The 12,500-nt window shown below is 43.0% G+C and overlaps 1 protein-coding gene across 3 annotated transcripts in view; it reads left to right on the top strand.

Annotated features, from left to right (window-relative positions):
• Nucleotides 1-12,500, top strand: part of LOC147015055 (uncharacterized) — a 97,104-nt gene that overhangs the window by 51,917 nt on the left and 32,687 nt on the right. For all 3 annotated transcript variants that reach the window (XR_015050209.1, XM_085849415.1, XM_085849414.1), the window contains exons 6-9: nucleotides 1,937-3,091; nucleotides 6,792-6,835; nucleotides 8,234-8,342; nucleotides 12,185-12,487. Coding sequence is in view for 2 of the 3 variants with exons in the window: in XM_085849415.1 (XP_085705541.1) it covers nucleotides 1,937-3,091; nucleotides 6,792-6,835; nucleotides 8,234-8,342; nucleotides 12,185-12,487 (1,611 nt within the window). In the remaining variant the exon portion in view is untranslated. The remainder of the gene's footprint in view (nucleotides 1-1,936; nucleotides 3,092-6,791; nucleotides 6,836-8,233; nucleotides 8,343-12,184; nucleotides 12,488-12,500) is intronic.

Genomic DNA, 12,500 nt, shown 5'->3' with positions numbered 1-12,500 from the left:
CGGGCCTGGCCGCTCCTTCAGGTCACGCGCGCATATTGGCCTACAGACCCGTCTGCCCCCCTTGTCTATGAGGGTGGCTTCTTTCCTTTGCTTTTGAGTAAATGTGTGTTGGCGCCGTCTGTAAAGTAGAACTGCATCAGTGTTGCCGTGTGTGCACGTCGTCGGTTGTAACTCTGCGTCGTTGTTGCTTTTGTTTTTGTTGCTATATGTGCATTTTGACTGTTTGGCTGTATATGTGTACTTTCCGTGTGCCGGGAAATAAATGTGCTTTGTTTGAACTGTTTTCCCGTTTTGCTTTGTCTTTTCTTTATTGACCCTCCATCTTGCTTCACGTAAAGGGTTCGTAAGTGGGCTTAATACGCCCGGTAATTAATCGGAACCGTCGAGGCCGACGATAACACCGCTCGGTTATCACTGTAGCACGGAACGGACCGCTTAAGCGGTTCGTGTCCAGAGTCTGCCTGTGGCGTGGTGCGGTCGCCCGGTCGACCATCCACGCAGGTACTTAGGTAGATCGAATTTGGCGAGCAACCCTATCCTGCGCGGGTGGGCAATTGGCACGGTCGTGGTGGGGTTAAACCCCCACCCGTGACTAGCTCCCGGCGTTGTTCCGAGAGGGTCATGACTGAATTGTCCGTCCGGTGGGCGACGCGGTCGCGATTCGAGTGACGTGGCCGTCCGCACGCCGGCGGGCGCGAATTCGCAACAATATATATATATATATATATATATATATATATATATATATATATATATATATATATATATATAAATACATATATAAAAAACATATATATATACGTACATATATATATATATATATATATATATATATATATATATATATATATATATATATATATATATATATATATATATATATATATATATATATTGGGTCGTCGATCGATATATATTCGGGGCGTATTATGTGATACCGCTCGTCCGTCCGTCCGTCCGTCTGTTCCTGTCCGCACTCTAACTCCCAAAGTTTTCAACTTTCACGTTTCATATTTGGTACATAGGTACAGACTGTGGAGACGGTGTGTCGCGACATACGTTCGTCATCTAAAGTGGTTTCCATGGCAACCAGGATGCTGTTTTCCATCCGATCCTGTCCTAATGCTAACTCCCAAAATGTTCAACTTTCATGTTTCATATTTGGTACACAGGTGCAGACTGTGGAGATGGTGTGTCGTGACATACGTTCGTCATCTAAAGTGGCTGACATGGCAACCAGGATGCTGTTTCCGTCCTTTCCTAGCCGCACTCTCACTCCCAAAGTTTTCAACTTTCACGTTTCATATTTGGTACATAGGTACAGACTGTGGAGATGTTGTCATGCCATATGTTCGTCATCTAAAGTGGTTGCCATGGCAACCAGGATGCTGTTTTCCATGTTGTAGCACAATTCTGTATATACCTTCTTGTTCGCGTGTATATTGTGCTCACTTGCGCTCTTGTTACCGATTACAATATACAAATACATATATTGCTTTAAAATTATTTGGATCAGACTTCACTGCAATGCTTTATCAAAAATATTAATTATTAGATTAGTCTTTTAAAAACGAAAACGATAGGTTTTGACACTAACTCTCTGTTTTCATCCATTTTTGCCACTAGAAGTGACCACCTAGTTTTCCCAATGGTTGCACCAGCCTTGCCAATGGTGGACAGTTAAATGAGCAGACCTTGGGGCCGGACATTATCAAATGATTGATAGATGTAGAATGAGACTTCATTGACCTCTTGATTGAGGTTCAAGACCTACATTCATTGGCAAACAATGGAAGGCGCAGATTAAGTGTAAGGGGGCCATGATGTGTTTGTGCATACCTCTGTATCTGTTTTGATTCTATTTTCTGACTAGCAAGCATGCCTGTAGCCCTTGTCTAATAAAATGTTATCTTGTTTATACCGTTTGTTTATACAGGAATAAAGAAGAATACAGAAGAAATTGAAAGCTCTGGAGATGGAATGGCTCCTCTGAATGTGCACTCTCCGGTTTCCACACCTCTACGTCAAATTCCCTTTCCTTCTAAGTCTCCTCCCATACCCTCACCTTCTTCTCTTCATTCCCCTTCACCTTCACCATCCTTGCATTCTAAAACTTCTAAAACAAATCATTACCATCAAAAACCTTATTATTCTTCACGTTCTCCATCCCTTCCTTCCTCTAAATCCTCATCCTCCAATATGCTGTCTTCCAACTTGTTGCCTTTGATCCCAATCCATTCACTTCCTCATCCTCTTCCCACCACTTTGTTTTCCAAACCTCCATCTTCTTCTCGCTCCTCAAATTCCATCGCTTCCTCAGTATCCCATCCCCCCTCATTGAATTCTCGCTCTAAACTCCAGAACTTGCACCCTTATCCCAATTCTCCTATTCTACAACGTCCCTCTCCAAACCCTCATTATTATTCTCTGATATCCCCTTCCTTCTCCTCACATTTTAACTCCCACTCACGCTCTCCCTCAAATTTGCCCTCTCTCTCGCACTCGCACAATCCCTCACTCTCGCGCAATCCCTCACGCCCACGCAATCCCTCGCTCTCGCGCAATCCCTCCCTCTCACGCAATCCCTCACTCTCGCGCAATCCCTCACGCCCACGCAATCCCTCCCTCTCAAGCAATCCCTCCCTCTCGCGCAATCCCTCCCTCTCGCGCAATCCCTCCCTCTCACGCAATCCCTCCCTCTCGCGCAATCCCTCCCTCTCGCGCAATCCCTCCCTCTCGCGCAATCCCTCCCTCTCGCGCAATCCCTCCCTCTCGCGCAATCCCTCCCTCTCACGCAATCCCTCCCTCTCACCCAATCCCTCCTCTCGGTTTTCCTCGCACTCTCGTTCTCCTTCTTACTCTCATTCTCCGAAGGTATCGGTTTCTACCTCCCCCTCACATCCTTCCTCTCATTCACTTTTTCCATCCCAGTCTCGCTTACCTTCATTGTCACACTCTTCCTCTGCCTCCCCTGGGACTTCACATTCACGAATTTTTGACGAGTTTGGTGGAACAAATGAAATGGCAAAAGAAAACGGAAGGGACATTGTGACAGCGAAAGAGGAAGAAAGAGCAAATGAGAAACTCAAAGGTGAACAAAACACACACACACACACACACACACACACACACACACACACACACACACACACACACACACACACACACACACACACACACACACACACACACACCACGTGGGCGGTATTGAAGTTCTTTGGCCACTTTTCAGTGTCAGATGGAAAATAAAATGGAATGAGGTGGACATGGGGAGGGTTAACTGGGGTCGAGAAGATCATGGTTTTGGATTGGGGATGATCTGAGATGGTGGTGACCAGCTATCTTGAAGACTGCAATGAAGAATGACATTGAAGAGAAAGTGAAAATTGGTTCCACAGGTGGTTAAAAAAAGAGGAACGAATGAGTGGAGGTGAGCAGTGATCCTGCATTTTGGGAGCTTCACCAGAAGGACAAGCATGGAAAGAGCAGAGGATGCAAGATCAGAAAGGAGGTGGTGGAATACAGAGACCACCAACCTGTCTGCGATGGTGGAGTGATAAGCCCATAGATTCAGCTTCAGCATGGGAGATTCTAATGATCTTGAAGGCCTTGGCTTGTTGGTTTCCATGGCGTCAAGCTGAGCAAGGTTGAGGTTGGGACGCCACCCCAAAGGGGGAACAGTACTCCATCAAACTGCGGATCAAGGTCTTGTAGGTGGATATGAGTTACACGGATACACAAAGAACGTTGGTGCAGGAGAAGGCCATTCAGCTCATCATACCTTCATTACACCAACCCCAGTATCATCACCCATCCACAAACAAGCTACCTACCATGCACACAAGCCAATATCCCCATACCCCTCTATCGCCAATGCATCCAGGCACCTATTTAAATCCCATTTGAATTTATCTATCCCCTCTACTGCCACTACCTTTCCAGGAAGACCTTTCCATGTATTAACCACTCTCTGGCTGAAAGACCCCTGCCTTAAAACTCTCATCGTCTTTATCCTTAAGCTATGGCCCCTTTGCTAAACACTGAACACTCTGCTGAAAATCTACACTGGACCTATCTTGCCCATACCCATCATTATCTTAAACATCTCAATTAGATATTCCTTTCCAATGTATAAAGTCATTTCTCCTTCAAACGTTCCTCATAGCTTAGTCTTGCTTGCCCTGGAATTAATCCAGTAACTCAATGCTCTACCTGCTTTAAGGCAGCTCAGTTCTTCCTCAGTTGTGGTGACCAAAACTGAACACAATATTATTGATGAGGCCTCACTAAATTCTGAATGTGCCAACATTACCTCCTTTGATTTATAAATTTATCCCTCTACGAATACAACCTAAAACCCTGTTAGCTTTACCCATAGTTCCCTGGAACCATGGTGTCAGCTTCCCTCCCATACCTGTTACCACTCCCAGATCCTTCTCCTGTGTGACCCACTCCAAGACTGCCCTTGAATCATGTCATCTCTATTTTCATTATTCTTACCCACACCCAGCACCTTACATTTCTATATATGCATATGTAAACTACATCTGCCAATCTTTTGCCCAATCGATGAAGGTATATAGACTTTCCTGAATCTGACTACACCCCTCTCTGTTATCTAACTTACCTCTAAGCTGTGTGTCATCTCTAAATTTAGAAATCTTTCTCTTTCCCCCACTATCCAAATCATGGATGTAAATTCTGAATAATAATGGTTCGAAGTACTGATCCCTGAGGTACCCTGCACTACTTACATCTGTTCTAATCTACTTACAGGTACCCACCACCCTAACCATAAGCCAACACCAGGCATAGAGTGGAATAGCCATGGTAGAAAGCAAACAAATAATCAGATATGGGAGAGTTTGAGGAAAGATAAAACGTGAGGCCTATATATAGCAATGATAGATTGGGTGATGACTGGCCTCCAGCTGAGGGGATCAGTTATGACACCATTCTCGTGGATTGGGAGAAACATTGGGCACTTTTCAAGATGAAGGCAAAGCAACCATCTGAGAAGCCTCAAAAATGTGGTTGAGATTCCACAGTTAGTCATTCCTGCTTTGCAACACTCCATTTGCTTTAGCTCAAGTGGGAATTCATTCTTATATCTTACTAGACGACCCGTGAACCCGTTGGGTTCCCGTTGTGACAGCAGTTAATAAAAAAAAATCTTAAAAAAAAAAAATGAAGAAAAGATAGCTCCAGCGAGCTATACCACTGAGGTTGTTTTCATTGGTCAAATTCTCCCAAAGAGTACCTGACTGAATCAGGAATTGATTTTTTTTTATCATTTTTTTTCTTTGCCCGATTTGAATGAAACTTGATACTGCACACCGCAGGAGAATGGTGAGTAAGGTGGCCCTAAAATCTTTGCACTATCGTGTACCGTTTTGGCTGTATTTCAGAAACATGCATACATACATACATACATACATACATCCATACATACATATATACATACATACATACATCCATACATACATACATACATACATCCATACATACATACATACAAGATGAGAGTTTTAGTAATAAACAGATAACTGAGGGGAAACCTTCACAGAGTAATGGCCATTTGGCTCATCTCATTTCACAATGTGTATTATAATGTTTCAACCCAAGTTGTGTTTACAAGTGAAACATTGTCCACTGCATGGATGGATCCATACTGGAGTAATGATTTGCTTTCCTATCCATCTCCTTTTATTAGGTCATCTCTACCGAGATGACCTAATAAAGCTGGACCAAATGTCCGTACGTACATACGTCCATCCGTCCGTCAACAATTTTTCTTTCCGATCTTGATGAAACTTAGTATGTGGGTAGAGGTCGATGAGTGTTGCACAACGATATAACTTTTGTCCCGGTTCAAGGTCAGGGTCAAGGTCACGAGGTCACGTAAGTTATAAAAATCGCCATTTTCAAAACCTATCTAGTCTGCCATTCTACAAGATATTCGGCAACTGTTTATTGATTATGATAGTAAAAAATATTATCTTGTATCTAACCAGACAGATTTTTGAATTTCCGTCCCGTTTGGCCGCCACGTAACCTGGAAAATGGTCAAAAACACCTCCCGGTACAGAGAAAACTTTTTACTTCCGATCTTGATGAAATTTGGTATGTGGGTCGAGGTCGATGAGTGATACCCAACGACATATTTTTTTCCCGGATTCGAGGTCAGGGTCAAGGTCACGAAAGTTGTGAAAGTCGCCATTTTCAAAACCTATCGAGTCTGTCATTTTAGGAGATATCTGGCAACGGTTCATCGATTATTATGATAGTAAAAAAACATTATAGAGATGACTGTCACCCCCACACGGGGGTAATTTTTAAATATTAAATATTAAACTCGACTCGTGGAAGAGCAAGATGTACAGTAGATTGTTGGAAGAGCATTCTTCCATCCTTACAGAAGATATGTGGCTTTTTGGGGCTGAAAGCTCGTATCATTTATTGACATCCTATTGGTCATCCAATCGTCACTCCGTTTCTTTGAATATTATTCTTGGTTTTGTTTTTCCTTTTCTTTTATGTTTTTGTTTTCGTCACATCTCGCAAAACATCCATGAAGCAGAGGTACGTGGTGTGTGTCTCTCTGTTTATGGGAAAGTGTACAATGAGAGTTTCATTTGCTAGAGGTTTGACAGGTGTTCATTGACCCTTTATCATTTCGGTTAATGGATATTATATATCACTGGTTTTAAAAAAGAAGTATTTACAGTCAACTATCTGCCATGAACCGATCACACCAAGCCTTTAACGATTGTTTTATATATATGTTCCAGATATGCAAGAGAAAGTCATTCATGCTCCTGGAGGCAAAACCCTGGTAAGATGCAATGATGATGCAAACGCGTTCATTTTCCAGGAGTCGGTATTTAATATCTTCTTTCATTTAAAGAAGCTTTGATCTAGTGGATAGTGTGGTATACTGTGGAGCACATGGGCATTCAAAAAGTTGTATCTTCTTCTTGCGTATGGCAGCTTGGCTACCAGCCAGGTAGCTATCATTTTGTTGGGGCACGACTATGCCACTGATGCTGTACCCCTATACCAGTACACTGGAACTCATTTCACCAATCTGAGAAGGATGACAGGCTGAGTCAACCCCACCTGGTGTTAATTTAGCAGCCAATATGGCTTGAACTCGGGACCCTAAAATCCCAAGCCAACCAAGCCAACCACCCGAACCACTAAGCTAAGATCCCAAGCCAACCACCCTAACCACTAAGCCAACATCAGGCGCCTAAAAAGTTGTATCAACGAGTAGCAGTCGTCCATGAAGACACGTTAACTGTTTATTATTTTTCAACAATTAAAGGGAATAATAATTATTTTTCTTCCCAGACTGGGCCCAAAACTCACTTCAGTCAATTAAATCAGCCGACAAAATTAAACCGGTTCAATGAATGATAAGGAATCCATGAAATCAAAAGATTCCATGGTATTAAATGGTTGTGAAGACTTTTTTTCAAGTTGAACACTTTTGTGCTTCTCTAACTCCAAAAACGGTTGGAGAAGTCTTCCTTAACGTCTTGGCCTCATGATCGTCTGATGAAGATGCAAGACACGATACCCTTTTGAAATGGTGACTGTAGTCGAAACACCTTGGCCTCACACCTATGCAATAATACCTGTCACCAACCGAAGGGAAGAGGTGCATCCCACCTCGCCATCGCTCGCTTTAGAATGTCCTTCCCCATTCCTCACGAAATCAATTCGATGAATGAAAGCAAGGTGCTGGATGGTGAGGGTTCCAACTCACCAGGCATGCTTCCTCCAATAATTAACCTCTGCTCCACCAATCATTAATTTCCAGGTCTCAAAGCTGTTTGAATTTACCTTTTACTTTTCACATGCCATTGAAATCCAGAACCCTAGAATCCAAATCTCTAACGCTACCACCCTCCTCGATTCCAATTAAACCCAGGACCTCTGAGATGCCAATCCAGTAGCCTTATCACTGCACCAGTGTATCCACACTTTAAAGATAATCCACAATCGGAATGGATCTGATAGTGGATGTAGCTTGACTTGGAGGTGAGGATTTTCCATTTGATGTTTCCCTGAGCTCCTTCCTTGAATCCTGCTGCTCCATCTCCTTTCTTTCCCAGCTACTCACCTGTAATAAACCCTATTTTTGTCAATGCAGCACGTCGCAATAGTAGAGTGCTATCGGAAACGATGATGTTGGTGATGATGTTACCAAGTTACCTGTGATCGGCAGATTGTGGACTTGAAACAACGTTTGGTACTGGATGCTAACCGGGAGCCAATCGTAGATGAGCACGGAGAGCGGATCCACATAATGACTGATCGAGACGGCTCCATAAGAAGTGAGATAAGTGTCTGGAAGTTGTAATAATTTTAATGCACTTGCACAAAATTATCATAATCTACCTTTGATTAGCATCTTCCTTTCACTGCTATTCACAGTTAACGGCATTATGATCATTGTGAGTTAAAAGAGGTTATTGCAAGTCAAGCCATTGTGTCAGGTTATCAATACTATTTCAATTTGTGAACTAGAAGGAATTCCCTGGATACCTGGGTTTAGAATTAAGACCGATATAATGTGCAAGTTGAAACATAAAATATGGATGATTGTTTTGGTATAAATGCTAAAATATTTACCGAGCAAAATTATATTCTCATTAATAATGGAACACCTTGAACTCGTTTCTGCAATGTTTTAGCTCCATTCTAAGGGGGCACTGCATCACAAGGCCATAGTGCTGAACAGGGAGTGGGGTTTGGGGAAATTTTGGAAAATTGATGGTTGGGAACAGCATTTCCTGCATTCTTGGAAATTTTCTGCAGTTCGTTGTGTTCTTCCATGGCCCAACAGTTCAGCAGATTCGTGAAGAATAATGGGCCAGAGTGGCAAACTTTCCCAGCTGATCCTTAGTTTAAAAAGGCCTGTGCACACCCACAGTGGGAAATGATGGCGTTAACCGACTGTGTGCTGGGCAAAGCCCGGCACTGCCATTCGCCGAGGTTGCGGAGCTTAGGGTAGGGGCTTCTCCCCATAAAAGAGATCAGATCGGATGGTGGGTGTGAATTATTATATTTCTCGTAAATGATGCTATTTTGGAATAGATGGCACTTGTGTTTCCGAATGAAAATGGCACACGCATCATGTGGGGATTTGGGGAAGTCATGGTGTATGCTCATGAAAGCCAGAGATGCCACCCTGTTGTGCCTCATCTGTAGTTCAAGTACGGTCTGTCACACTGACAGACGAAAATAAGCCGGAAATCTTCCTCTTTTGTCGGACCTGCGATGACGCTCACTCGTTTTGTCTTAAAGCAAGGTTCGTGATGCGATGATAAAATCGATACGATTGATCCCAATGAAGAAAGCATTGACCAAGTTCGGAGGTGCTCAGCACTATCTGGTGGATGGGTCCACTAATGCACTCGACAAGGGTTGTTGTCAATAGCACGCGCAGCATATCCTGGTCCTGGTACAAGATAGATTCGTGAAGACATTGTCAACCCCCTCGTTGAGCGCGTTAATGGACTCGTCCCTGCACCCCTGCAAATTGCTTTCGCACACCTTGCTCCTGTGGCAAAACATGCCCTCTACGGCAAAACTGGAGGTTTTTGGAAGCTACAAGAAGGTAATTTGTGTTCTGCAATGTTCAAGTATATAATTCAATTGAAATAAAATAATGATTTTAAAGGTCGGAGAAAAAAATTGATTCTGGAAGTTTACCGCCGTTTATGCAGCATCTTTTGCACGTTACGTTATTCGTGCCTGTTGTTTGTGTCCTTTATAACGTCCTTAAAAACAGTAAATTTCCTGGTTGGAATGATTTTCAATTTTGTTTGACTTCCAGACAGGCGGACAGAGTAAAAAAAATTATCTCACTCCTCTCGGTGCATGCATGATCAAGACAAATTTGGAGCCAAAGTTCGGTAAAACGAAAGACGTGTCTTCTGATTCATGTTCCGATTTGTGTTCAAAATATAACATTCCATTGAAATTAAGTTGTTTCTCAATAATAAAATGACGTTTGTACACAGGCAGACAGACAGACAGACAGACAGACAGACAAAGTGAACAAATTGCTTCAACCCACTTATTGCTTCATGTGCATGGGGTAATAATATTGGGGAAAATAGACAACCCATTGTATTGCCATTTTTTTTTTAGCTTTCATCATCATTTGATGGTGGGTTGGAAACCACGTGATGCATTTACCAAAATGCTGCATCGGGGAGGCTCGGCGCATCACTGGGAAACCCAAAATAATTATTGTGCAGTTCTCCAAATGATGGCCGAGTGTGCCCAACAGCCTGAGATACCAGGAATTCTAACCTTCTTGAACAGACATGTTGATCGATGAATTGGTCATGACAAAGGCTTGTCCAACTCACCACATACCACAAAAAGTCTTCACATTGACAATGAGCAGAGCTGTTTATCTAAAACATCTGATTTTAATCTTGCCTTGTGCTCCTTTTGGCTATTAATACCATCCTCCTTTTACCATGAATCCGGTGTGGATTCCTTGTTCCAAATAGCTTCCAGTCTTTGGGAAAGTTGGAGGAAATTCTTACACACATTGAACCGACTTCATTCGGACTTGGAACTGAGGTTACCTGAGCATTCTTTACGATGTCATGAACCTCTTGTACACTGTCCAAAATTACCTCTTGTCCTGACTCTGAAGTCGAAACGTTTTCCACTTTCAAGTTCATGATATAAAGGCTGGTCTCTTAGCAAGTTTGATGTGTGCACCTTACCTCTTGCCTTGACACCTCAAATAAACCTGAGTTCTTCAATCAAAAAAAAGATTTAATCACTGTATAAGGGTTCTTCATATTTAATATGTAGCTGTTCCTCTGATGGACTCTTTTTCTCTCGCCAATATCGAGGCTCGTGGAAGTGTAAGTTAACGGAAGGTTATGAACCTACAGTGGAGCAGTGGGAAAACTTTTGGACACAAAATCAGCAAAGGAATAAACGAACAGGAAAAGGGGAGTTTGAGGAGTGAAGAAACACTGAAACCAGGAAGTAAGATGGTTGGGTTCGGAAAGGTTCATGTGGGTAATCCTTATTATCATTCACGGACCGGTGTTTCTGTTTTTGTCACGCAACTCCTACACTTCTGGGCAGATTATATCCATACTTGCTGCATAGGATCAGCATGACCCCAATTAATGTGCAGGGGTGTTTTTTTTTAATCTTTGTCAGTGGTTTTCATGGGAGGGGGACACAAATTCTCTATGTAAATGTGTATCGTGTAGCGCCGCCTCTCAGTGAGGGAGGGTATTACGAGTCTCCACCATTTACAGTCCAGTATTCCTGTCTCCACGTTTTACAGTGCAGTGAGGTGTTTTGTCATTAGGACAAAACTATTTATTTAGGCTATTCATGTTGAGATATAAGCAGTCGGTATGTTTTTGCTTCATGCACGTAACCTGGGGGGGGGGGGGGGGTTGGCCTATAAACCACCCAAATAAAGGTATGTGTCACAATAATGTATTGCATGGTTTGGACCAAGATCGCCCGTCGAGCAGGTACTCTGCTAGTTAAGATAATGGGACAGAATTGGGGATAACAAGAGATGGTGGTGTACTGCTTGCTTGAAGAATGAGACGAACGACCTGTCAAAGGTGATTCCATAGTTAGGAGAAGTGAGGGAAAATGAGTTGAGGTGTTTAGTCAGCTTGGATTTTGGAAGTTTAACTAGGAGAGGGTTACTGTAAGAACCCGTGCATTTTGGAGTTGCTGTAGAGGGTCGGCAGACTGAGAGAGCAGAGGGGTTAGATCAGAGGAGAGGTGGGAAAAAATTAGAGAGGACACCAGTGTTTGAAAGCTTCTTTGACCTCTTTAACAATCCTTCTCTTTGTGTCGTTCGTTCGATGGCTTTTCCTTCTCGATTGCACACGCCACAACTTTATTTAAACTTTCCTTTCACAGATCCACCAGTCATCTCTCTCTATATGATCGGTAATACTGTACTTTCTTACACCTGTAGTACATTCCACCATTATGCATTATCAAAATGTATCTTTTTTTAAATTTTACAATCTTGGTGTTTTATGACCTTTGACCCTAGTAGCTACAGAAAGGTACACTAATCCTATTTTTTTTCTGTCTTCCTTTTGCTCCCGCCATGCTTGTTCTTTTCTGCCTGTGATTTATTTTGCCTGTCCTTGTTGCACAGCCGTGGGTGGGACCATCCTGCTGACACCTCAGGGCTTGCCTGTAATTGGTCATGGCCGAGATGGCCTCCCGTTGTTGGGACCAGGAGGCCAACTTCTTCAATCTCCAGAGGGAAGACCTCTTCTGGGCATGAATATTGCCCGACGATTGCCCCAAACCACACTTACCCCGACCACTGCTGTCACCACAACAACCATTGCCATGACAACCATTGCCACTACAACCATTGCCATGTCAACCTTTGCTTCCACTGCTGTCCTTATGACAACTATCAGCCCAATCTTTGGAATTGAAGACACGGAAGGTGGAGTGGTAAT

The sequence above is a fragment of the Eptatretus burgeri genome, chromosome 12 (assembly GCF_056783735.1).
Source record: "Eptatretus burgeri isolate ZD-2024b chromosome 12, Ebu_testis_v1, whole genome shotgun sequence".
NCBI lineage: Eukaryota > Metazoa > Chordata > Myxini > Myxiniformes > Myxinidae > Eptatretus > Eptatretus burgeri.
The sequence above is the reverse complement of the archived record's forward strand: the minus strand, read 5'-3'. Positions and strand labels throughout refer to the sequence as shown.